Genomic DNA, 27,469 nt, shown 5'->3' with positions numbered 1-27,469 from the left:
GAAACAAAACAGAGCAATGGAAAGGGGAGAGTACATAAAGCTGCTTGATGCTCTCAGCTGTAACTCCTCTCTTCCCTCCCATACCCCCCGACCCTGCTTCTTAATTACAAGCAGTCAAACTGTAAAGACCTTAATGGACATCTTAATTATCACATTAAAGTTTGAGATGGAAAATTCCTCATTAGGTGGCATGCAGTAGGTCACGGCTGCAATAAATGGTGGTATTTTGCTTGTGACAGCGCAGAGCGCGGTGCCCTTTGCAGAGCAGTGATGCCTTTGGGGCACATCCCGACCCTGGGGAGCTGCCAGGTGGGTGTCAGAGCAGGGCTTTGCTGTGAGAGCATCTGCTTGTGTTTTTCATGAGGAAGTACCAGTGAGAAGTGCTCTTTGCTATCTCTTTTCCCCTCCAAAAAGTGCTGCTTTACTCCTGTGTTCTGCTTTCCACCTGCTTGAATGATTACATTGATTTACTGTTAGGCAAACAGCAGTAAAACAGTGCTCTTTCAGTGCTCTCAGGCCAATGCCAACTACTGAATGTGCCCTAAACAACTTAAATACAAACTGACCCAGCAATTCTAACTTACAACAGCAGTACAATGTACCTGCAATTAATCAGCACAGCTGCAGACTTCCAGTCCCTTTCACACGATGATGAGGAACGGGGCAGGATTTGGGGTGATTCGTGGCTGCTCAGAGTTCCTCAGGCCAAAAGAGTTCAAGTGTGCCTACCAGAGGTGGTTTGCATCTTTATATACAGAGGAGCAGGACAGGGAGGGCTGAAGACAACACACACGCTATTCAATTGACTTCAGCATCATTTTGATAGCACTGAGTTCTGTGATCTCTTTTCTAAGCATGCACCAGAAGAAAATTAGTAGATCCCACAGTCCTCAAAGACATCTCTTTGACTATGTGGCTCTGCTCTTCAATAGTGCTCAGAGGGGTGAGCAGCTCTGCTCTACGCCCAGCACAACCAGCCGTGCCAGCAGTGCCACGCGCAGCGCCTGCTCCAGCTGTGCCAAGGCCAGGAGCAGCAGCTCTGGGCTGGCAGCAGTTCCCACATCCCAAATCTAACAGCTCCCTCTGTTGGCATCTGAATGAACCTATAACAGTGAGGATGCACAAAAGCTGGCAATTTGTGCTGGTTTTTTAGGCAGTCTCCAGGCAGAAGATGGTCTGTGTGCAGGGGATGTGCCATCCAACAGCAGACTCGGTTCATTTGTGTTATCACTTCAACAGGTGACCCCAAAACATGTCCTCTGATGCTGGAGTGTCCAGAAAACAGCTTGTTGGTCATTTTTCCAATATAAGTGGGAAAAAGCACACACGTGTGAGGGTGCTGTGATCCACCAGCCCTGCTCTTCTCCCAGCAAAGCCTCCCACCCCCTCCCCAGCCCCAAGGGGTTGGTGACACTGAGTGCACTCGAGCTCTGCCTCATCGAGCATCTCTGCATTCCAAGGGAAAACACACAGTGTGTGAACAACTTGCTGCTTTTATTTTTGTAGGTCCTTCCATAATACAATGTCTGATAGCAAGCTTTGGCAAGGCTGCTTAAACTAATAATTGTACAGCTGTGGAAAAGGGGTTCAATGCTTTGCTGAGGATACCTGAAGGTGGAACCTGGCCTTAGATCTGTAACTTTTTTGGCCAGTTTACAGAGGCAGATAATCCAGTCAACCCACTGAAGTGCTGGGTGAGCTGTGAGAGAAGGGTGGGAGAAAGAGCAATGACTTCCTTTAATGTGAAATGTCAAATGGAAAATAGATCCTACAAAAGCAGAAGCTGTAGGCTGATAAATCCTTCCCCTTTAGAAATCCCATGGGCTTTGCTGGGAGTACCACAGAAAACAGGCATGCAGAATCTGGCCTCAAGTACGTAAAATATAGAATTTGGTACTTAAATTTAAAAATATTTATAAATAACTTAAGACATTCAGGCTCAGAGACGTGAACAGCCAAGTATTTCCCCCTGACACAGGGAAGTGTGGATCCACATCCAGCACTATGGGTCACCAGTGCAGGAATTGGCTTTACACCTCATGCAGACGCCATGCCCACTGTGTGCTCTTTGGCAATGCCCCCAGTGCTTCAACAGCACATGAAGGACACCTCTGATAGAGCAGGGAGCACAGATCCATAGCACTGCACATGACCAATTCTTCACATTCACGGCATACAGTGAAATGGCTTTGGAGGATTCCTCAGCTGCCCCTGCACTATGAGGGCAGCACAGCCCCATGTCCCCCTGGTGAGGGGTTTGAGCTTTGAGGTCTCAGCTGGAGCGTGGTGAAGGCAGTGTGGATGGGATGTCCTGCCCAGGGCTTCCAGCTAGAGATCCTCAATTGCCCTGAAGGAAGCCTTGAATCCATCTCACAACCTTTTCACAGGTGCACCTGGGTTGGACCTGCAGAGCAGATTGCAAAACAAAGGCACGCGAGGGGCGGTTAAGGTCAGAGGTGCATTCTTTTGGATTTTGCTTTTAGTCCAGACAAAAAGCAATGCGTTGGAAATACCCCACACAGTTGCAGGATGGCCAAGCGCAGCCGTTCCCATGCTCTGCACTCTGTAAGCAGAGAGTGCAAACTGCAGCCCCGTCCAGCAGGACAGCCACCAGCATACATGGCCCCTGAAAGGGACCTGGGCAAACCAAGGCCACGTGCTCACTGTAGACTTTGAACTGGATGGCCCCACCAACCACCAGCCATGCCCTGAGCAAAACAGGAACTCTACCTTTCTCTTCTGCTGTGGGTTTCATTCAGACCCACTGCATACACGGTCCCAGTTATTTTCATCCCATTAAAACACCCACAACACAATAATGTTCTTTGGCACTTGTGCATCAGTGGCACACGGACATGACACACCCCGCTCCTTCCACTGCTCCTCAGAATCATTGCTACATGTCAATGTAGGCAGAGTCTGTGTCCACCCTCTGGGCCTCTCCAAACACCAGGAACGCACAGAGACCAACACTGTTGACAGCAGCCACCAGGTTGAAAACAGAAATCCAGGAGCCTGTTGTTTCCATCAGATATCCAGCCAGGTACACGCAAACCACACCTGTGCACAGAGGGAAGAGATGGAGATGCAGAGGGGCTGCATCCTGCTTGCCCATGGGATGAGCTGCAGGGAGTGCCTTACCTAGCAGAGCTCCGCCTGTATTTCCAACACCTGCAAAGAGAAGAGAGGGGAAATGCCCTTTTGCTTCATCTCACAGGAATTGGGTATTAACAACATGAAGACATGCACATCTCCACCTGGCTTGCCAACCCGACCCATTCGTTGTGTGTGCACAGCAAAATGCCATGCAAATGGTGGGGCCAACCAACACTTCACCCCTCCTGCTGGCAGACAAACAAAGCAGCACGTCTGTGCAGCTCCACGAAGGCAGCTCCATGCACAGAAGGGAGCTGAGGCTGCAGGCACACAGCTCAACACCCCAAGCCCTGTCTGTCCCCACACAGCCCAGAGGATTCCTTACCGAACAGCAAGCCAGCACAGGATGGGGCCAGGTCTTGCACATTCACTGAAATACCACTAGTGAGAAATAGAGAGGGAAATGGCAGCTTTAATGAAATAGGATTTGCTTTGTCATCATTTGCACTGAGTTTAGCTGGCCCAACCAAAGGAAAGGATCCCAGATAATAATGGTGAGAGAGGACAAGGAGGGAAGAGGCTGCAAGCAGAGCAATATAGAAGGATTCAGCTCCAAGCGCTCAGAGGGGATGAAATGCAATTCACCCCCTGCTTTGTGCCCTCACAACTGCAGCACACAGATCAGAGAGCAATGCTCAGGGCTAGCACCAATGGTGGGATGGAAGCAGGCTGCTCATAGAGCCCCACCAGTGTGGGGTGGGAGCTGAGGGGCTATGGGTACCTGTGGTTAAAGGTCTGAAGCCCAACAGAGGCTGAGGCAAACACTATAGCGTTGCAAAAACTGGATGTCTGGCCCAGGCACAGGGCAAACATGCTTGAGACTCCAGAGCCAATGACCTGGAAAAAGAGAAAAATTAAATACCTCAGTGAGTTTTCCATGAGCAGGTAGCTCAAGCTACTCCCATGGCTGCAGCTCTCTTACCTGCATGAACTTACGAACGGTGATGGTTTTGTACCCTGGAAGAGAAAGAAGAGCCTCAGTTAAGGCAGCTCAACAGGTCTCCTTGTTCCCAGCCAGGAGAGCACAAAGTGATTTCAGATGGCCAGAGCTCATTTCTGGATGGATCTTGTAAGACCAAAGAGAGCTTCAACAACACAGATGGGGCAGCACTCCCACTGCTGTCATATCAGGACTGCATGTTGTTTGTTTGCTGGGACTTCTCCTTCCCAACAAGCCTCTCTCATTCCTCCTCCCAGTTCTATTCCCACAATACATAAAATAAGAGCTGAGGAAAAGCCAGAAGGGCTCTTACCCTGATTAATTAAATGATCGGACAGAAATCCACTGAACAAGCTTGTTGGAATTGCAACCAGCCAGGGAACTACATTGAACACCCAGCCCTGAAAGACAGCAAAAGTCAAGAGAGGGCTGCTGTCAGAGCTTGTCTGCAAATGTTTTGCAAAAGTCTGCAGAAAGGAAACACATGAAGGGAGCAGAACTTCTTACAGGCCTCTACTGCCTTCCCAGAGCACAGCCCCCAGGCCAGGCAGCATTGCTATCTCTGTTCCTCTGCAAATCTCAGCAGTGAGGACTGAGCATGACAAACTTTGGTGCTCAGCACAGCGATGTGCAGGGAGCCAGGGAGCTCCGGGTGTAGCTCTGCCCTGCAGGTCAGCAACAAAGAAGCTGGAAGCATTTTCAGCAGGGGCTTCAGCCTCGTTAGCAGCATTAGCAGGAAGCTGAGGGAATGTAGCTGGACTTTGTAATGCCAGGATTAGGTAACATTATAGCAACAACATGCCTTGGTCTATTTTCAATTCAGCAAGCTTGCTACGTTTGTAATCACAGATGATTGCTGGTCATCTGGATTACTGCTGCTCAGATTTAGTGCCCAGATCCCATGGGGAGCTGAACTCGCTGTGTGTTGGGCTGCCTTCATCTCGGCTCATCCCCTCCATGGCCCTTTGCTCAGAACCACATGGACACACCCCGCAGCAGCAGAGGGATGCACAGAGGGCTGAGTGCTCCTGGTTTGAGTAATCCTGTTCTGGCTGCTCTTGGAAACTGTACCCACCTGCATCTCTCAGCACCACTGGAATTTTAGTTCTTGGTCACTTTCAAAAATGTACCACCATAGGGCTTGCAGGTCTGTGCATCTTGTAGCACCAGCTGGGGTTACTCAGCACACTCAGTCCCAACACATCAAAGCCACCCTTGTCTCATCCCACTGCCAAAATGCTCCTGCATCTCCATCCACCCAGGTGGGCTGGGGGTGGGTGAAGGCATCTCACCTGCAGCAGGGGCATCTGACCAGCAGGTGACACAGTTATACCACACTAAGGATTATCTTTTAAAATCAAGCATTGTCAAGCCCCAGTTTATTAAAATATATGAAGCAGGAGCACTGTATGGAGCATCTTATATAAGGGATCCATGATACAAGGCATAGCAGGTGGTAAATTACAGCTGCGAGCACATTACAAGAGGTGCACAGATCTCGTCACAACAATATGTTTGCTGGTTTAATACATGATCGTAATATAAATACCAAGGATGCCATAAAGGACTTTATAGATGTAATAATAAAAAGCATGTTTAAGCTCTGAAAATTACAAAAAAAGAGAAAGAACAAACCCCAACCCTAACAGAGGTATTGTGGAAAAGGCCATGTCAGTTTCTGAGCACAGGATAGACAGCAGCACTCAGCCCAGGAGTGCAGGACTCTGAAAGATGGGAATGCTTGCACTGGGGAGAGGGAAGCATTCCCAGTAAGTGCACATTATCAATGGTAACAACCACTTCTGCAGGTAGCTCTGAGCTATGCAATATAGCTAAAATCCCCATGAAAACCCAGTCATGGAGTCACTGCAACAGCATGATGTCCCAAGCCCTGCGCCATTCATTAGAAAACCACCCCACTCTCTGAAAGCAGTGCAGGGAGCCCAGCCCTCCTCCCCCACCAGCACTGTGCTTACCTTGGACTCGGGGAACGATTCCTTAAAGAAAGTTGGCAGCCAGGAGAGGAGGGTGAAAAATGTGCTGGCTGTGCACAGCTGTGCAGTGATGACAGCCCTGGGAATACACAGCAGGGAGGAGGCAGTGAGCAGCGATGGAGATGCTGGGTGAGAAGGACCAGCCCAGCAGTGCAGTATTACAGTTCCAGGTCTATAATTAAATCCCTCTGAGTGCTGCAGTTGCTTCCAGAGATCTTTTCACAGATAACTGCAGCTCTCCGCTCACACCATGCATTCCCACACCCCTCTCTCTGTGCCTGACATCAGAGCACAGGCACGGGCCAGGTTCACCCACCCTGCTGCAAGAGGTGTCACCGAGGGCTTCCTAAGGCCCTGCCATCAGCACATGGCCCATGGTTGTTCAGGGCAGCGAGCCCCTCTGCCCTGCCTTTAGCAGCCCCTGGGAACCCACTGCTGTGCTCCAATGAGCCTCAGTGCCCAGTGCAGAATCCTCCCCTCCAAAAAAAGGGCTGTAAAGAGATGCCTTTCCAACAGCAAGAACACAGGGCCCCTGCACTGCACTGCTTAGGAACTCACTGAAAGTAGTGTTTCTAACAAGCTACTTGGGGAATGGTGCTCTGGAGAGCACAGGACTCATCCCGGGAGCAGCCTGCAAACCTAGTGATGTTTTCCAAAAGTAAAAGGGCAAAGTACAAACCCACAGAACAAACAAGCACACTGAGGTGAGAAGCCCTGGCAGGAGGATGCTCTCCAGCCCTGCTGTCCTGGCACAGCACTCAGAGCTCCATCATCTGCCTACCATATCGGCGCCTTCTTAAACAGCTGCTTCCAGGGCACTTTGCTCTGCTTCGAGATTGAGATGCTTCTCATTAAATAGTCTATGGGGATGATGAGATCTGGAGGGACAAAAACAGTCAAAAGACTGTTGCTCTGATCAGCAACATGCTATGCAAGCTGGACCAGATTTGACAGACCACTGTACAAGCACTTTGATCTCCTCTAACTCTGCAATGCTGGCTCTGGATGCTCATGTTAGGTTCACCAAGATCTTCCACAGCACCCACCCACCACTCCATCCAGCCACCCTCACCATTTGTTGAATTTCTGGACAACAGCTCTTTGGGCAGCTCTGGATTCCGTGCAGCACCAGGCACAAGGTGAGCTGGGCTCCTGCATCCCATGTGCACTAATAACACTGTATCCAGGTGTCACTGTTTGCCCATGTGTGGATTTACACCCAGAGTTATTTGGAAGAGATATTCAGGATTAACTGATTTGTAAAAGCTTCGTGTGTAGATGCTCTTAGCTGGGAATAAGTATCTTGCCCTGCTTTAGCTTAATCCACTTAGCAGATCAGGCTCTGTGTGGTGTTTTCACCAGTGCTTAAAGGAATGGAAGAGTCAGAGCGGACTCTTGTCAGCAATATAATCCAGCATGGGACTGGGAACAGAAACTCAGCAAAGCAAAAGCTCAAAATCTTGTTTCTGGGTTCAGCATCATCAGGCAGACGCTGCATACAACACAAAGAGACCCAAGGAAAACCCACCATGTAACACGCCCTTGGCAATGCAGCTTTGCTGAAAGCTGCCACTCGAGGCAGGAGGGCTGATTTTACCTTTCTCTGTCAGCAGGTACTTGCAGGTGCAGTAAACCCAGAGCAAAGTGAGCAAACCAGAGAAGTAGAAAACACTCTCCCAGCCGTACCAGTCCAGCAGCAGAGATCCTGCAGCTCCGATCACCAGCGTCCTGTAAGGCAAATCACAGGCTGGCTCATGTGTCTGCATTTCTAACCCCCATAAGCGAGTGATTAAACACATAAAAATTGCTGTATGGCTTTGAAGCAGCCCTTCCATTTAGAAAGAAAATTAGCAGAGACGGGAAAGTTCTATTATTGTCATCTGTCAGAGGACAGTGAGCAGTTTTGGGCTGACCCTTGCTTTTCCTACAGGATCAGGCTGTTTCCCAGAGTAATTAAATGTTGCAAACGCTCTTCAAAGTCTGTCTTGGAAGGAAAGTAAAAAAAAAACCAACAACACAGAAATCTTTGACATGCTCAAGAGCAAACAGCACACTTCAGAGAACACACAGTCTTCAGCAGTGTGTGCATGAGAGCACAGACAGCAACTGCCTGAGGCTTCCCCAGCTGCAGGCAGCATCCTCAAGGACCCAGGCACCTGCCTGCACTACAGGCTGGAAGTTTTGCCTCCAACTATTTAATGTCCTTTCATCATCAGGATGTCCTGAGACTGTCACTTGCTGCTCAAAGCCATCTGCCTTGTGAACTTACCCGAACTGTGAGCCGGTCCCCACTGTGCTGTACGTGAAGGCTCGCTCACTCTCCCGGACCCTCTGAGACAGCAGGCTGGCCAGGGATGGGAAGTAGACCCCTGTGAGCATGGGAAAGGAGCTGTCAAGGTAAGGAACCTCACCAGCAAGCTAAAAGCAAATTTACAAGATGCAGCAGGAGCTAAGCACTGAGATAAAGTAGTAGAACTTTGGAGGAATTTGTAATAGAGGCATAGCATAAACTAAAGGAACCCGTGGCCATGAAAGGTTTGCTTGTGCCTTCTCCATAATCCCATGTCATTGTCACTGCTGCTAGCATCAATTATAGAAAAAAAAACATTAAGGTTGGGAAAAAACCTCTAAGATCCCCAAGGCCAAACCCAATCCCAACCCACCCCACCATGCCCACTGACCCTCAGTGCCACATCTCCATGGCTCTGGAATACATCCAGGGACAGTGACTCCATCACCTCATCAGCTCATCAGTGCCAATTACATCCCCACAGTGCTGCAGTTTGGCAAGAGGAAAGGAAAATCACCCCAAATTATTCAAAGGCTTTGGGAAGGACCGATTTTCACCGAGTGCTTTGAAGGAGTTTTAGAACCCCGCAAATTCCAATCCAATTTCAGAAGCCAGCTGTAGTTTCCTATCGTGGCAGCCCATGTCCTGCAGAGAGGTTACTGTGGGGAATGATTTGTGGGTGACTTTATCTAGAAATGTCTTTTTTTTCCTTCCTATGGACACTGTAGGTGCAGAGGCAGCTCTGAGGCTTGCTTGAACACCCAGGAGAAGAGCTCATGCACTGCAAACCACAGGACTTAGCCTGGAGAAGAGAAGGCTCCATGGAGACCTGATAGAGGCTTTGGGGATGGGCATTTTAGCAGGGTTGGTTGTGATAAGACAGTGGAAAATGGTTTCAGACTCAAAGAAGGGAGATTTAGATTGGATACGAGAAAAGTTTCTTACGATGAGGGCAGTGATGCACTGGCACAGTTTGCCCAGAGAGATGGTGGTGTCCCATCACTGGAGACAGCCAAAATCAGGCTGGAGGGGCTCTGAGCACTGATGGAGCTGTGGGTGTCCCTGCTCATTGCAAGGGGTTGGACCAGATGGGCATTACAGGTCCCTTCCAACACAAATGATTCAATAATTCTTTGAACTTGCATGCACTCACTGCCTGTGCCAAGGACGTGGCTCTCACCTTGCAGCAGCCCCATGAGGAACCTGGAGCAGGTCATGAAGACGAGGTGTGCCGACGTGATCTGGGTGAGCAGTGGGGTGATGAACGTCAGGAAGCCCCATGCTGATGCAGAGAGGAGGAGGACTTTCTCACCCCCTATTCTGGAAGGAAAAGAACATGTATAGAAAGTGAGCAGAAGGCAAAAGGGCAAGACAAAAAGGCAAAGGCCCTCTGCCAAAGCTCAAGCCTTCTCCCCAGCTCTGCCAGTTTTTAAGAGCAAATTCTCCCCTATGCAGGGAATTCCAAGCTGCTGCTTTGCTTTTTTTACCACAGTTACTGAACCAGTGACAAAAGCCACTTCTGTCACAAAAATTATAGTGGTATAAAAGTGGTCTTCACTGTCTAAAGGTGAATAGAAACCACACTGGTCTGTGTGTCCACGACCACCACACTGGTCTACATGTCCATTAACATACCCGTAGGTCTCTCTGGCAGCTCTGTGGGATGGTTGGGGCACTCCCTCTGTTTGATGGGGATTATGCCTGTGCAAAGTCCTTTGGTGCATGCTGTGTTATAACCACAGCACCGATTTTAAGACCCAGGTGTCTGAACAAATAGTCAAAACTGCATGTGTACTTTCTGAATCAGGGCTGTAGACCCTGGGTAGGGCTGATAGAGAAACCCATCAAGCCTTTCCCCACAAACAGGTTTCAGCCTTTGCTCTGTTACTGTCCCAGGGTGAAAGGTGGCACTACCAAAACTTAAAGCGAGAGGTCAAAACCAAGCTCTGTGCTACTGAAAAAACCCAAGCAGGGGAAAATAGAAATGGAAGCCAAATAGAAACCAAAAACGGAAACAGAAAAAGAAAAAAAAAAAGGAAAAAAAAAAAAAAAAAGAAGATAGATAGAAACGGAAGTAACTCCCAGTACTGATCACTGATGTGTCCTCCGATGACCTGCGTCAAGCAGTAGCCCCAGAAGAAGCTGCTGAGCACAACTCCTGACTGCTTCTTGTCCCAGCCGAAGTGCGCGCTCAGGGCGACGGCGCAGATGGGCACGGTGACGCGGGCGCAGTACAGCAGGCACGTCCCCAGCAGCAGCATCACCGTCCACACGCGGCACTCGGGCCTGAACGGGGCAAAAAGAAGGTGGGGAAATGGCTGAGTGGATGTGCCTGGCAGAGCTGTCTTTTTTCTTCCCAAACAAAAGCTCCAGGAAGTGTTCTTTAAAGGGTAACAAAGGAAAGGTCAGCACGTGACACACCATGTTGGAAGCAAATATTTGCTGTTTGGCACTCAGAGTAATGCCCCCACGGGAGGTGACACGTTACCCTTCATAAATGTGATATGGATGGAAGAGTGTTGTAGTGAGAGATGGACACCGTGGGGCTGAACAGCCCAGAGCAAGGAGCAGAGTAACCCAGCGTAAAGGCAAGGATGGGTTTGCAGCCCATGCTTAGTTTTGGTACATGAGCACCCAGCCCCAAGGTAAGTGCTCCTGTAGAAGGGGATATTTACTCCTGCCTGGTCTGCAGGCTGGGTCTCCCAGTGCCCATGAAAAAATAAGCTCAGTGACAACACACACTATTCAGAAGGGCTGCTCCGAAAGTGATGCTTCCTATTTTATTATGTTGACCCATGAGAGGTGGATGTTGGTGGTATGGCAGTAGAGATTCAACCTTCTCAGCAATATTCCATTCCATGTGAAAGATGGCAGCAGAAAAGCACCTCACATGGAAGCGTGTATGGAGCAAAGGTGTGGAATTAAATTCTCCCTGTGGAAAAAATGGCACCCAATGACGTTCATTGATGCTTGCTGAATGTTGATGGAAACCAAACAGTGGATGTATGCACAGCGAGGCGGTGGGTAGTGCAGACTTGTCCAAGTGTGGCATACAGACTCTTGTTCATCCTTGGCAAAAACACCTACTGGTGGTGACTATGTGGGAAATGCTATTTTGTAGCCGAGCGTTTGCCCTGTCAAATGGTGTTATTGTGCCCTTTGTAGCTGTTGTATCTTCCATGGAAATAAATAGGATGCGACCCTCATATGTTAAATTACGTTAATTTTGTGCCCATTGAGCAGAGCACAAAGCATTGGGCAAACAAGCTCTCGCCATTCCAGGGCAGACTGGAATTCACTGTACTGGGGCACTGACCTCTGTGCTTTCCACCCCACTGTCTGCATGGGAAACAACCTGCACCCCTTGTATTGAAACGAGCACTTATTCCCCTGTATTGGATTTATGACCAACGTAGGTTAATCCCACACAGCACAAGAGCATTGATAAACCTGTCCGTCAAGGAGGGAGACAAGAGAACAATGGAAAGGAAAGCACTCAGAGCCTCTGGGCTGCTCCAGGTGAATTTATTGCTATTTCCTGACCAGGCAAACAGGCAGCTCTGTGCCAGCCCTGGCAGGGAGGACTGGGAGCTTTGAAGGTTGGACCTGTCCTGACTGTGTACACACACTACTAAATAGTTCAGGAACTAGAAAACCTCACTTATCTTTGCTGGAAGAATGAGTAACCAAGGGTTGAGCTGCCTCGGTCACTTGAATCAGGTGACATACACTCTCTTGGTCTTATGCTGTTAGAAGGACATGTGCTGTAAGAGGGACATTGTCACTCTGTACTCAGCACTACTGAGGCCTCACCTTGAGTGCTGTGCTCAGTTTTGAGCCTTTCACTACAAGAAAGACATGGAGGCCTTGGAGCATGTCCAGAGAAAGGAGCTGTGAGGTCCCAGGGGGGTGGTGGGGTCACCATCACTGTCCCCCCAAGGGACACGGTCAGTGGCACAGTGGAGTGGGTAGGGGTTGGACTTGGGGATGTTAGTGGGCTTTCTTCCAACCTAAATAATTCTGTGAGTTTATGATCCAATGATCACACTTTAACTTGCAGCGAAAACAAAGGCTGTTTGTTCATCACCTGCAGAGCTGTGGCTCCTATCAACCTCATTCTGCAGCCAGCCTGGAGCCCTAATCTCCCCTCTTATCTGCAGCAGCACGATGCCAGTTAATTCGAGTCAATGAACCTGAACAATTGGGGTGACCAAGTAAAGCACCTGCAATAAGTGTCAATATTCACTATCATTTGGCTGCTGAGACAGTGCACGTTTTGATCACTGCTTCACTGCATTTATACCCTTTTCCTATATTGTTATCAGTAGATGCTTCCATTCAAAACAAGCATGGACTGTCGCGAGGACTGCAAATTACCACTTGCTCCATAGGTAGCATATCCAGCAAGGGAAATCCACTCTGACAGCCTGACTGTGCCCACACCCACCTGAAGCACGGCAAGAATTACTTCTCTGCAAGGACAATGATGTGCTTACATCAGAGGAAAGAGCTTTGTAAACGCATTTTCTCCTAATTATAGTTATCACAGAGGCTGCTGATGAGTCAATGTTCTGCTCAGTGCAAAACAACAACAGCAAAGGTTGCAGGAGAAGCCTGGGCTAGCAGAAGGGAGAAAAAATAAAACTCTGCTTTTAGAATGAAGCAGTAATGACAAATCAAATGTAAGGTTTTGGAGATTATAACTGCCCTCTGAGAAGTGAAGCTTTACCAGCGTTAGCAAATTTACCTAAATTGCTTCTCTGATGAGGGACTAATAATCCATGCTGGAAATAACCAAACCGAGTAAGGCTGAAGCACATCTAAGCCTAAACCTATGGCTTTGCTCAGCAGCTTCCTTCGTGCAAGGAACAGCACCTGCAGCTGCATCCCCTTCTGGGACCCAATTTGCAGACAGAGCAGCCATGCAGCAAGAAAACACTTCCTACTTCACAAACCTTCAACCACCATCCAGACAGACTATAATTAACATGAGGACTGTAATTGAGCCCTAATGACTTTTTCAGGGCAGCTGTCTGTATGGCAGCAGCACTGTGGTGGAGCAGCCCTGGTGATGTCCCCTGGTTCTGCCCCAGCACAGCCCCAGGCAATGGGTCACCACTTTGCTCAGAGGCACCCAACGATTCCGTGGGGTTCAGATCCCACCATGCCCCATCCAAGGGCACAAAGGCTGACATCAGTGCTTAAGGAAAGTCACACTGGAAAGAGAACCAGCAGCACAGGGTACCTTTATTTGCAGCCTGTTATCCCGCTGGAGGAACTTCTGCAATAGGTGCCACAAAGCAAATATTGATTCAACTTTTATTTCTCTTGACATGCCCCCCTCCCTTCCCTCAGCCCGTTGCTCTGTTTGCAGGCACTGCAGGTCACTGTTGAAATGAACTCGCTGGAATTTGGGCTACCTGAAGGGACAGACCCAGCTGCCAGCCACACCTCAGGGCCACCAAACCATGGGACAGCATCGCTGGCACCAGCATGGGGCCACCTGGCAGGAAGATGACAGCTCCATAGCAAATCTCAGTCCCAGCTCAGCCACCGCCTGCTTTGATTGATAGCAATCAACACAATTGCGCCTGCCTGCCGTGGTGCAAGGAGATAACACCCAGGTGGTTATTTTTAACTCCATTCAACAACCCTCTCACTTCTCTTTGTTTTTCCTACCAAAAGTTCCTCCCTCCCTCAAAAACCCAACACGGGTATCCAGGGAACGCTTTTTCTTCCCTCCTCGAGCTGACACTGTCATGCTGCAGACTGGCTCCACACCGGTGATTTCTCACTGTCAAAAGCAGCGTTTTGGTTCAGAGAAAGCTTTTTTCCAGCCAGAGCACAGAGGACACAGGGCTTTTTTTACTGGGAAAGCTGCTGATTTCCTGTTCGCCTCCTGTGCACAAACTTCTTGTGCAGAGCCACAGATGGCAACAAAGTGGTGTTCAGCAAGCGCAGCTCTCAGTTTATTCCCTCTCTTCATTTCTTGCTTTCGGCAAAAGCAAAGATGAAAATTAGATTTGAGCCGCTCTCATGAGCTGGAAATAGTTGTTTAGTCCAGGTGGAGGAGGTGGGAAAATGTAATAAAAAAGCACACACGTGCTTTGCACACTGATACAAGATGGACATGGATCAGCCATAAATGAAATGCATTTCTTGCTTACATACTCCACGTGAAAAGTTCTCAGCAAGGGCACAGTTAAAATCAGAGTGAGGAACTTGGATAATAAAACAACCAGCAACTAAAAGAAAGAAGCAACAAAAGCTGCAACACAGGGCTGACAAAAGATGAGGGTACAGAGCTCAGGAACACAATGTGATCTCTGGGGCAAGAAGTGCAGTCAGGAGACTGGAGAGCAGCACGTGGTCATGGTACAGCTCCTTTCATCTGTGAAGTTAAGAGAAACTGCTATAATAATAATCACTTGTCTTTATGTGTAGCCAGAGGCTAGGAGAGGCAGAGTGGTTTCAGGAGCCGTTTTCTTCCCAGGACACGCTGCCTTTCCTGTGCTCTATTCCTCTTCTGGAGGCACCATCCAAAATATTGTCTCTGTGTCACTGGCTGGATCTGCCCATGGCTTTATTTCTAACTTTTGGCTATAGATTTCTCTTCTTGGACCTTTAGCCTTCCCATCAGTCCAACCAGAAGGCCCTGCTTGGCACATTAAGATCTCCAACAAAAAGCTCTATCTAAATGTCCAGATGTGCTACAACACAAGCAATCTTTTCAAGCTTTGTTCTTGGATGAGAAAGACAATACAGATAATAACATGTAATAGCACAGTCATGGGAAACTACCTACCAAAAAGTCTGAGAAGGTCAGCTGGGGAGGTAGGGTGAACCACGGGGAAAGAACAGTGCAAGAGGAAGGAAGAGCTGGATGAAAAAAGGGAGGACAAGAGAAGAAGCGGCACGAACAAAGATGGAACAATAAACCCTCCGAGATAAGTGCTTATCTCTCCTTGCACTGACAGTGCAGGCAGATCCTGGGAAGCAGCCTGGCAGAGCTTTTGTTGGAGAACATGGAACTCATGTCGCTTCCTCCACTTGATAAAACCTTGCCTCCACGGCAATTAATCCATGCATTGAAATGTCAAGAGCTATTATTCAATTGCATACCTTGATCAAAAACTGTCCACTATGCTGATTTTTAACCACCTCACCAGCTACATTCCACCCAGACACCAACCCGCCCATATAACGTGGCAGAATGCTCCTCTCCCACTTGTTTGCTTGAGACCCCCAAACAAGAGAAGGTATGGGTGTGTGTGGGTCTAGCACAGACCCAATTCTTTCAATCACTAACAGCAACGTGGCCAGAATTCTCTAAAAATGCTTCTTTCTTGATACTTCACCAACAGTCAACATCAACCATCGCTTTTGTTTACACCCCAACTGCTGGAAGTGGTCACTTTGGCCTAAGAGGAGCACTAAATATTTTCATAGAAATGTAGGATACCCTGAGTTGGAAGGGACCCACAGTGATCAATGAATGCAGCAAACCCCAAACTCAAACCCTACACCTGAGAGCAGCATCCCATCGCTCCTTGAAGGAAGGAAGTTTGCAACCAAACTGTGACTCCCATGCAGAAGTTCATCCAGGTGGGGATGAGGTAGAAGCACGTTGTTGGAATCGTGGTGTAACACAGGGAACACCATAGAGACAGCATGGAATTTTTGGGTTCTGAAGTGCTGGAAATTCAGCATGCAGCCCACCAATGCCCAACCTTGTCCTCCATGGCACTGTGCCGAGGCGGTTTGGGGAAAGGAAAAGAACAGGAACAGTTCTGAGCTGGTGAGCTCCTCCTTTTCCAGACTTCATCTTAATTACTCGCTATCAGCAGTACAAACATCCCGGCTGGAACACTATGATAAACCTCGCCATAGTTTCGACGGTTGTTTAAATAACTGACTGCAGGCCAGAAATAGATCGGAGAGATTTTTTTCCCCCCCGCGATTCACAGCAATTCCACACCTCGCCCATCGGTGGTTTTCCTCCACCGCCCACCACCCAACAGCCGGGTGCCCTCCGACCCCCGAGCATCTCCGAAACCACCCGTCCGATATCCGGCACATCGCAGGAGCAGCCCCAGGAGCTGCGGAGAGGTTTCCGGCTGAGCCTGCCCAGCTCGCCAGCGGAACGCCGCAGCCTTACCTGGACCAGTACGGCTCCCCGCCTCCATCCCTCCTCATGCCGTCGTGCTGCGGGTCCCGGTGGCCGTGCTCTCCTCCGCACACCGGCGCATTCCTGCCGCCGCCCGCGGCCATGCGGGCAGCGCTTTCCGGCCCCGCCGGCTCACATCGCCCCGGCCGCCGGCTCCCTCCCCCTGCCGAGCCGCGGCCACGTGTCAGCGCCTCCCCGCCGGGCCGTTCCGGGAAGTCCCGCCGCCCTCCACGATGCCGGGGCCGCCCGCATTGCTCTCGGGGCGGGCGGGGTCCCGGCTCCGCATCCAGCCCCGGGGCAGCCCCGAACTCGCGGTGCCCGGGGAAGGCGCTCGGCCGGCGGTCAGCGCGGAACGGAGCTTTGGCATCTCCATCCTTTTCCTTCAAACTTGGTCTTTGTGTTACTGGTTTCTTTTTTTCCCCTCTTATTGTTTTTTGTTTGTTTGTTTGAACTCCTCCTCCAGTAAATAATTAAATCGGCAACATCATGGGGGCTTAACAGAAAGAACATCCTCACCCTTCAACATCCAAAAACTGCAGTGCTGTTTGCACTACTGGTGGGACAGCCCCTCGTTCCTCTGCCTTTCATAGATGTGCCAGCAGGAATCTCTCTCGCTCTGGATTTTCCCACCCAATTTAAGGAGAAATTGAATAGAAATTCATATTGCTGCAGCTTGATTTAACCCTGCCGGACAGAGCTGCTGCTATCCTTAAATGTCGGATACAATCAGACTTCCGTATGGAAATAGATAATTAAAATAATGGTTATCTCACTTCAAAATAAGAGCACTGATGAATCACCTCAGGAATATAAATGAGCAGCTGTTAGGACATCATTGAGGTGACTGTAGGACCAGTAGTAGCTTGGATGTGGGCATGGCAAAACTCAGCCCAGCCAGGTGGTACACAGCCTTTGGGGAAGGTGCTGAAGCTCCTGGCTGCACCAAAAAGCACAATGAGCAGGTGTGCATGGCCAGTATAGCCTGCCTACAATCAGGAAAACCAGGAGCCTGTGAACGCTCAGTAAAAACAAAACTTAGCTCTAAAGCTCACTTACCCATTCTTCTGCTAGAAAGAATACTTTTCAAGTCCCTGAAGAGCAGTTAGCTTAAATCAAGAGGACAATATTGAGCTGAACTTTAGAGAGTGAAGTAGCAAAAGGTTCTTCACACACGGACAGATCCAGACCAGAAATAGGAGGGCTCCAGCAAAAGACATACAGTCACGCCACGTTCACTGCCTCTGCGTTTCAAGGAAAGAGGTCTACCCCAAAACACCCATGGCATAATCACATACAGTCACCTGCCTACCCACAGGGAAAGGAAACACCAACAAGCTTTGGTGTAAGTGCAAACTGAGGGGAACTATGCAGAGTAACCACAGGGCTCAGCCTTCATCACGTTGTCAGCTTTCTTTCAATTATTTGGACACACGACTGGAAACCATGCAAAGGAGGTGTTTTTATTCACTCTGCTACTGTGACTATTTCCAGAAGAGGGAGCCAAGGCATGAGAAAATGCAGCCAAAAATCAGAAACATCCTTCAGTCTGTTATGAGAGATGTGTATGGATAATAATAATGTGTGTGTTTAAATCTAGGTAGGAGGGGAGACGAGAGCTGATATAAGTACAGAAGTGAAATGTATCTCATGGGCCCAGGAGAGTACAGAAGAGCTGAGGGCTTGGGTATGATACAGCAATCACAGATAGAGAAAACCCACTTACACTCATCTGAGACACTGCTATGTAAAGTTTCAGTTCTGTTGTAGGATGCATCCGACACTGCAGTGTTGGCTATTTACTAAAGTTATAACTGAGTCTCAAAATTGAGTATATCATATCAAGTGTTCTGATTTTCTACTCTTACACTTCCTCCTTACTGCTCTCAGATGCTCTAACTTGCTTCTACAGTAGGGAGCTAATTTTACCTTGAGAAATAGCTGCAGTTAAATATATATATATATATATTTGAATATAAAATTAACAGCAAACTTGTTAACATCCATTTAAAAAGTGAGAACACTGATACCATTCTTTTCACTGCTGCATTACTTTCTGGAGGCAAACATCCCATCAAGGTGATTAAATGGCAAACAGAAACAAGTCAGAAGACAGGTGCTGACTTCAGAAATCAATCAAGAACACAATCTCCTCTTGTTTTCCCTGTGTTCAGTTTAATCTGCCAAAAGATTAAACCAAACAAAAGATTACTGGGATAATATATGAGCTGACATCCACCAGCACTGAATTTTATCCACACAACAGTTGCATTATTTGAATATTTTAGGAAGTTCAGCACAAATTATGTCCCAAATCTCCATTTTTTGGAGCATATGAGAAAGAGTAATAGGTTCACATATTCCATAAAAGGCAACTGCCATCTTCTGAAGAGAAACTCCAATTGATTTGCAGGAGACAACACTGCTCACAAAGTTTTCTGGGCCATTTTCACTAAGAACTTAACGGCAGAAACTGATGCTCACCAGTCACAATGTTTCTACGTGGAAGAAAGACGCACAGCGTGGCTCAGGAGCCACCACATGTTGCTCTAGTGCTAAAGACAGGCTTAGAGCAAAACATGACTCCTTCTCCACTGATATTCAGGTAATTACCTGAAGGGTGCCTTTGGCTGCTGCTAACAGGAGGTCCATGAAGATCAGACACACAGGGATCACGCTCCAACTCAATTTAATAAAGCTTCAGAATGAACTTGGACAGAAAATGGTTTGAAATAAGTTGAGCACCACTCACCTACTAGTCAAGGTGTTGTTGTTGTTTTTTTTAAAGTAGTGCTTTTAAGCTTAGACCCAAGCGTACAAAGCATAAATGTTGTAAATTAAAAACAATAAAATCATCCTAGAAGAATGTAATGGCTTCACCTATATGTACAAGGAGTGGAAAGGAGACAGAATTATGTCCAGGTAATTTCACACATTTTTAATGCTACATAAGTGCTCTCCACATTCATTTCAGTGTTTCTTTTAATGCAGGTGGAAGGAGCAGAAAGTGTTTCAATGAAATCATCTCAAGATTGAGAAGTGCTTGTCCCAGTTTCAAGCTGTGTATGTGTTCTCTTCTTCAAAGGTCTTGAGAGGAAATGCTTTACTTAATATTCTGCTGTTAGTTTCTGGTTTCAGCAGCCTCTGGTTTTCCAACTATATAAATTAAACAGTTTAGTAACTTTTTCTCAGAAAGTACTGCCAGTATTTCATCTTCATGGAAACCCATTATCCCTAACCCTCCACAAATGACTCCGTTGTACAACAGAAGCAACCAGTTTAGCTTAGATTGGACAGGCAGAAAAGAAACATGGTAACAGCCAAGAGACAGCTATAAAGGAGACAATTTTGGAGAAGGAATGAGATTTGTAGCCTAATCAAAACACATTTCCTATAAAGTCTTTTGGCAGAGGCATGTAAGACAAGATATTTTACAACTCGACTTCTTCGTGTTCATAGCATTAATGAAAAGAAAATAATCTTACTTGCTTTCAGCAAAAGAAAGACTGAGAGAAGAATGAGTGTAGTGTACCACATTTGTTTGCCACCGTTGAGTTTGGAACAAATCTTCATACAAAAGTTATTCTCATATTATTCTAAATTAAGTGGAAAAAAATATATGTATTTTAACGCTAAAGCAAACTGTTCAAAGTGGCATTTAATAGTATTTGTTAAAGTGGTTATCTAACAAAAATGGGTTGACAAAATCCCATCCATTAGTAGTCACCAAATAAGACATTTCTCATGCATATGACAAAAGTCCATTCGTGTACTGACAGAGGTCTGTTTACTGTGTACAATATTTCCATAAATTATGTTTCACAGCCCCTACCATCCAAGAATATTTCAAACAGATTATATATTATATTTGTATATGCAAACTATTTTATATACACTAATATAAAGATCCTTAGAAGTACCGTTATGACTACCTTTACGCTTTCTCTAAAATGCATAGCTTTCGAATATTTTCTTGCAGTTACCAAAAAACTTTACAGATTAAAGCTGCTTATCAATGTGGCATGTTCATAAAAACAAAGTGAAATAGTTCTATACTAACTTTATATTAAACCCCTTAAAAAACATGTTTTTTTAATGGAAAAAAAAACAAACAAGCTAGTGAAAATTCAAGTAATCTATGCTCACTCTTTGCTCAAATACTATGTGAAATTAACATAGCGTTCCAGAAGTACAGTAAACTTCTCAACCAGGACTGTAATACTGCATTTCTCATGGAGAAAAATGCTAGTCATGCAACAAAACCACACTGCTTTCCACTTCATCTGGGAGAAGCTTTAGATGAGATTTAGTATGTAAGCATCAGAACAGAGGAAAAGCTGATCAGTTACATATGAAGAAATTAGAGCTATTCCAGTTTTGTTTCTGCAGTTTGTTATTAAACAAAGTGACATTAACCACACAGTTTCTCACAAACTAAAAGTTATACATGGTTTTTAGACATCAACCAAGTGGGGAAAAAAAAAAAAAAGGAAAAAGAACACAACTGTTAAAATGTTGGTGTTAAAATAACCAGTCTGGGAGAAGGAAAGCCAGACCACTGCTGTAACTGGGGGCAACTGATAGCTTGCTTGTTACGTATAAACTTCGAGACCTCCATGCCACAAAATGCCTTAAAAGTGCAGAACAAAACTATCAGTAATAAATGAGAACAACTCATTTTGTTATACCCATCATCTAGCTTAAACTTAGTGCTCTGCATCTCTAATAGCTGCTTAACAAACAATGGATTCCCCTCACAAAAAAACAGCTACACAAGTAAACAGTGTTCACAGTAATGCAATCAGTAACAGGTTTTTTTTTTTTTTTTTTTTTTTTTTTTAGTTTCCATAAGTCAGGTGTATCTGCAAAGCTTTATACAGTTTAATGCATAAGTATTCCAGTAAAATTAAGTGAAAACTAAGTTTCATTCTACAGGGTAATATCTACCATACAAGACTAGATTATGTACAGTATGGGACTGGTATGACAACTGCCAGTGCATCGTGATGTTCAGCTACTTCACCCACCAGATCGGTCTTTGTTCAACAAATCATTAATAACTTGATATACAGACCTAAAAAACCTACAGATTGATTTGGCAAGATTAGTGCTTCCTACCACTGGATATACACCAGTGAACAGTGCTGCAAAATTAAGTTGACCTGAACATCCCATACCCACAAGATTACAATTTGTTGACTTGAAAGTCTGGACTTTACATGTAAAACATTAAAACCAGAATCCTAACTGGAGTGAGGGCAGTCAGTAAACAAAGTAATACAGGTGAAGATGAACTGCATCTCTTCAGAAAGGTATGGAAAGAATCGAAAAGAACTGACATTTCAGTCTTGAAAGACAGCCCTGCTCTGCTCTGCTCAAGGCATAAAAACAGCCCAAGTAGCTCTAAAACTACAATTCTTATTCAACAAGAGTAAAGGCAGATCCTGCACAAGAAGATGCATCAGAGGCTTCCGTAAGTCTCTCTCCCCCCGCTTTATTTCCTAACACAAGTATGTCTTTCAGCTTACAAAAATCCAGTGGCCCTCCAAGCTCTACTAGCCTGCTGGAATCACTGCAGTGTCTGCAGCTGCAAACTCAATATGGAGGGGAAAGGTCCCCTTTAAGAAAAACTCTCAAATGCCTCTGAGGGCCATTTTGGTCATTTGTGAAAATTAAGAAAAAACTTATTTCCAACAATACTCTCATGAAAAAAGATGGGTCACTGATCCATTATGAACATAGCTCTCACCATATAAAGCACCAAAAAGTCAGAAACAAGGAAAAAAAAGTTCTTAAATTAAGATTTACAAGTTTGTACACTATTTCCTAGGCAAAAGGTTGACCTTACTGCAAAGTTTATAGATGAAAACATGACCAGTTACTCTTAAGGGGAATGTATATCTTGCTATAACTTAAAGGTAGAAAATATTCACTGTTCTATATACACATTTCAAACAGGAGACAGTTAAACTTAACTGAATAATTGCCAATGTAACTCCATATTAACTCACTGACCACTCAACTAAGTATCAGTAGCCAATTAGAAAGCTTGAGTTCTGTACTTTTAAAAACGTGATTTTTCCTGTCCTGTTTAATTGTTTTTTTCTTTAAAAATGTATTATAGTGCATAGCCTAAGTCAGACTTCCAAAGAGATACAGCGCCTTTCAATGCAGTTTTTGCAGCATTCAAAAGGGACTTTTCTCCCTTCAAATTAGATGTTCATTGAAAAATCTGAATTGAGTGCTGTACTGTAGTAAAAATATTTCAGTCACAGACTGATATAAATGTATACTGTGCAGTACTATGATTGTTTGATGTCCATCTGCACACATTTTACTTGGGTTCTTCAATTGTCCCCTTGCTGAGGTCTGTCATTTTGGGGTATTTCACTTTCTTCTGGTCTAGCTCATTCTGAGCCCACAGTAGTAGTTTCAGTAATTTTGCCAACTTGGGTGTTGATTCACGATTTTCATAGTCTAGAACAGCTTGATTAACCTCACTCCATACCTGGAAAAGAAATACTTGAGTTTAGTAATAGTTTTTCTATGATTAACACTTGTAATGTCACACAGACATGGATAACATCAACACAGCTTGTTAATTCTCAGAATGAGGCAAGGGCAAAGCTCCACATACCAACAGCCTAGAGAAACAAAAAAGAAAATCAAACAGTTTTTTGAATGCTGCTTAAGAAATATTTCTGCTCTTTTGCATAATGCTATACACATTTTTATAAAAATTTCAAAAATATTTGGACATTGTTTTCACCACATACGAATAAAATACATCAACTTCCTTATGAGCAAATTCTACCTTCTGTCGCTGCATCATGTTAAGCAAGTCTCCAAATGGTGATTCTTCAGGATTATCGAAGGCAAGCAAAGCCAGCGTGCGCTCCATTTCTGTCAGGCATTCCCGGCTCTCCTCGCCTTGTTCTGCTAATTGGGTCTGAGCAAATTCCAGAGCTGCTTCTGTCTCACGCTGCCGAATCAGTTCAATCAAATGCTGCTGCTACATACAGAAAAACACAGCAATGTTAGCTAAACAAATCAGCAAATCTTCAGTATTTCAAGACCAAAATGTTCAGTCATTAGTATGTAATTTGAGACAAATACTAATCCATACTATGAAAGTTTAAGGTCAATGCTAAATATCTGAGACAAGAAGTAATAAACTTGCCAAAGATTTACTAGAAAAGGTAGTCTGATGTTTTTAAATAACATGTTTTGAAAATGTGTGTTACTAAAAGAACTACTAGAAACCCAGATTAATAGTTGGTAAATCACAGATCATTCCCACTGTTAAAAGTTTCCAAGTTACTAATTAATTGTATATGACTGTTGTACCATGCCACAGAATTTCCCACTGCTATAAAATGATATCAAAAACAAACATTTCAAACTGCAGCCGTGTTCAGCCACAAATCCCTTACAATACTCTTAAACCCACACTTTTTCCAGAGTTTCTTAATAACTTCTGAAACAAAAATAGAATTTCCACTTGTTCTTACCTGCAAATGAAAGTAAAGATATCTGTTTGTATCTAACAGTTCTGGATGGAGGCTGTTTATTAATGAAATGGCTTCTTGAATCTGTCCTTTCAGTATCATTTCTCTGATTTTTATTCTTTCATCAAGTGTCTCTAAATCAACACTGGGTTCAATTCCAGACTCCATTCGAAATTTCTCTGCTGCTTCTTTAAAGCCCTCTGAAATACAAACGTTTTACCTACAAATCAGTTTTGTAAAACACCTAAAAAAAATCAGTTTCACTGAAAAGATGAGAGTATTGCTTGTACATTTTTTGATTCAAAGATTAACTCTGAAAACTGAATTGTCAACTTCTGAAAAATTCTTATTTATATAAGCATCTAATCCAACAGGCACCTGGCAGTACATGCTTAGTTCATTTGTAACTCAAGTGCCTTCATTCTCTAAGGATGCAAGCATCATGTAACTTTACATGTTCAATAAAGCACTATTGTTTTTTCCAAAACGGGCTCATATTTGAAGAATTTGCATGATTTTGATTCTCCTCCAGTCCCCAATTGTGTTTTTATAATTTTACTGACAGGAAAAGAACAGAAACAAACAGGAAAAGAAAACAAACTTTGCTTTTCTAAAACAAATATAGTGTTGGTAAAAGTTTTTAATGGTCACTCTGAATCTTAAGTTATATTTCTGTACATGCACAAATGATTTAGCTTACTTTATTAAGCCACTAAGATGCTCTTCTCTCATCTCAGAAGATCCAGTTGCACACCAATGTAAACAGGGGTGTAGATCAAATATAAATGCCTCCACCCTAGTATAGCTTATGGTGATGGTATGCATCATAATTGCTAGGGACAATTCCCAAGGGTTTTTGATTGCTGTAAGTATAAAGTTAGGCTATATGCTGAAGAGCTTAATAATTGTCATCAAAACAGTTCAAGACTAAAGTGTCCTTTCAGAGTCTACCCTTCTAGACAGTTAAAACTTGCTTCTGATAAATGCTCTGTGAAGCTTTATGAGTGCTATTTAAAAACAGCTCCATATCTTGAGTTCTGTCTTAACGGCACAAAAAAAGGATATCATAGAGAAGCAGGTTATTTCTGTTTACGGCAATCCAAAAATACTTTCTTCTCTATCTTTTAGCATAAGAATTAAGGGCAGAGTAATTTCTTTTTCAATATATCTGCTAGGTCCCTGTTTTAATCTAATTGATTCTGTGTCCACTTCAGAGAATAAAAGAGCACCTGTACATTGCTAAAAGTCAAAAGCAATCACCAAATCCTTAAAGTCCTTAATTCCACTCTTTATAGTACCATATTCTAACCAAAGTGGTATGCCCCAACAAAATACAATAAAAGCCTCCTAGCATTACAATGCACTATTACCTGTAACAAGGTAGTTCATGATAAGGCGGTTCATGTCTGCTCTCTGAATATGCAAGTTATTAAGTTTTTCCATCCATTCATCTTTTGTGATTTCATCAGGTTTTTCTGCATAACTCATCCTGGTCTCTTACTACAAAGAGAGAAAAGCATTTTATTTAACACAATTCAATTAAAAGCAAGTTTAATGTGTGTAAGCACTGTGCTACTGCTATCTCTGTATCTTTCTAATGAGATCTCTTAAATATTCCAAAAGACACTTTTATCTGCAGGCATTATTTTACATTTTCTTTTCCTCCTTCCTGCACTTTCAGCCAGTTTCTAAAGCTGCTTTCATCCATCATCAAAATACAAATTCAAATACCATTTTCGCGTCGTTAAATCCAGTCGAAATAAAATCTTGTCTAAAAGTTATACAGGACCCACAGCATCACGAAGTAAAACAAATGAATCAAAGTTTTACAGCTAACCAGAAAGCCTGTAACAAATTTCCAAAGCAAAGTCTATATAAACAACATTTGCTTTAAAGTTTTTTAAAAACAAAAACACTGACTGGATAGCAGTGTATGTCACACAGCCACAAAAAAGCAGTGAGTGCTCCCGCGCACAACCAGACGGCTTAGTGTGACCGTCCCAGAAGCCCTCCTGCCAACGCTACTAAATTATTTCCCGGTGTTTTCTCTCAGATTCGGAAACAGTGCACTCTGCTAAAACCGAAGACGGTATTTGTCCACTTCTGACAGGGGCAGCGGAAGGGGGAGGAGGGGCGGCAACAACAGCAACAGGCACCGCCACCCCGAGCGGCAGCGCACCGCCTCCCATCAGAACGGCTCCTTCCCTCCCTAGCTCTCACCAAAGTCGCACCGACCCCAACAGCACCAGGCAGCGGGGCACAGGACGGGCCCGGAGCCACCCGAAGGACCGAGCGCTCCCGGCCCGCGCTCCCAACCACGCGGCGTTTCCCCGGAACTGCTGCGGCGCGAGCCCCGCTGAGGGACCCCGACCTTCCCCCGCCTCACAACACCCCGCTCGGCTCCGGCCCTCCGAGGCGCAGTCCCCGACCCGGCCCTCCGCGGGCCCAGGCCACCCAAGCGCACGGCTCCGCTCGCCACAGGCCCGGTGCCTCCCCGCCGTTCGCAGCGATCGGCGACGGACCGAGCCGGCGAGGCGAGGCGAGGCGAGGGCCGCGGCAGCCCCCGTCCCCCGGGGAAAGGAGCGGCTCCGCTGGCGCCATCTTACCGAGCGCGCTGCGATACCGGCTTCAACGCACGAACGCGGACTCCACCGCCGCCTCTGCCAGGCCTCTGGCGCGCGGATCTCGCGAGAACTGCTCTCTCAGCCAATCGGCGTCAGGAGAGAAGCGAGAATACGCAACCATAGAGATGGGCCGCGGGACAGAGTGTACACCATGTATGTACAGACACATCCAGTGGGGCGCTGGTACCATAGAGAAGACTTGAGGCGCCTCAGTACCGCTAGATTGAAGCCGGTCCCGCCGGGAGTACCATAGAGTTAGAGCTGTCGAGGTCAGGCCGCAAGATGGCCGCCCTGCCAGCAGGGCGAGTGGCGCTGGAGGGAGCGAAGCTGCATGAAGTGGGGCTGGGGAGCAGTTGTCATCTGTTCCTTGTCTCCCCTCTTTGGCTCTCACCTGTCAGGCAGGGCCTTTGCTGACTCCATCATACTGCCTGTTCCCGCTGCAGGCCCGCTGCTCCCTGTCTCCTGTTCCTCCTTGATATTTTAGTGCCTCTAGCGACAGTGCAGGCCTACTCTGGGACGGCCAACTTGCAGTCTGCAGACCTTCTTCAGTTGCCACGCTGGACTCTTAAATGTAGTGGCTGAGGGCTCTGATTTACAATCTGTAAAAAAAATCTATACTGGCTCCAGTGAATTAATAAACTTGCTGCAACTAGATGCAATAAGGTTTATGAATCAAGGCACAAAGACAATAAAACAGTTCTATTTGTGTATTTAAATAAGAGAGCAGTACATTTGCATATGAAATATGGCAAATGATATTAATTGAGAGCATATAATTTCACTTATACTTAGT

At 45.8% G+C, this 27,469-nt stretch overlaps 2 protein-coding genes across 2 annotated transcripts; both read right to left on the bottom strand.

Moving 5' to 3' along the window:
* Nucleotides 1-1,475: 1,475 nt before the first annotated feature.
* On the bottom strand, nucleotides 1,476-16,731 carry SLC17A9 (solute carrier family 17 member 9). Its single transcript, XM_031591570.2, has 13 exons — nucleotides 16,539-16,731; nucleotides 10,469-10,666; nucleotides 9,561-9,700; nucleotides 8,360-8,459; nucleotides 7,688-7,818; nucleotides 6,872-6,968; nucleotides 6,073-6,169; nucleotides 4,410-4,497; nucleotides 4,079-4,113; nucleotides 3,878-3,993; nucleotides 3,482-3,537; nucleotides 3,142-3,171; nucleotides 1,476-3,060 (listed from the first exon to the last, which is right to left on the bottom strand). The coding sequence occupies exons 1-13, from the start codon at nucleotides 16,649-16,651 to the stop codon at nucleotides 2,897-2,899; spliced, it is 1,365 nt and encodes a 454-aa protein (XP_031447430.2). The 5' UTR covers nucleotides 16,652-16,731; the 3' UTR covers nucleotides 1,476-2,896.
* Nucleotides 16,732-20,184: 3,453 nt separating this feature from the next.
* On the bottom strand, nucleotides 20,185-26,797 carry GID8 (GID complex subunit 8 homolog). The gene is made up of 5 exons (XM_031589993.2): nucleotides 26,659-26,797; nucleotides 25,423-25,552; nucleotides 24,056-24,252; nucleotides 23,359-23,556; nucleotides 20,185-23,052 (listed from the first exon to the last, which is right to left on the bottom strand). Exons 2-5 carry the CDS (start codon nucleotides 25,538-25,540, stop codon nucleotides 22,879-22,881), a joined length of 687 nt encoding a protein of 228 aa, XP_031445853.1. The 5' UTR covers nucleotides 25,541-25,552; nucleotides 26,659-26,797; the 3' UTR covers nucleotides 20,185-22,878.
* Nucleotides 26,798-27,469: the final 672 nt, after the last annotated feature.

Source organism: Phasianus colchicus, chromosome 17 (genome assembly GCF_987193195.1).
Source record: "Phasianus colchicus chromosome 17, bPhaCol1.hap1.1, whole genome shotgun sequence".
Classification (NCBI taxonomy): Eukaryota; Metazoa; Chordata; class Aves; order Galliformes; family Phasianidae; genus Phasianus; species Phasianus colchicus.
This window is presented reverse-complemented; position numbering and strand designations above follow the sequence as displayed.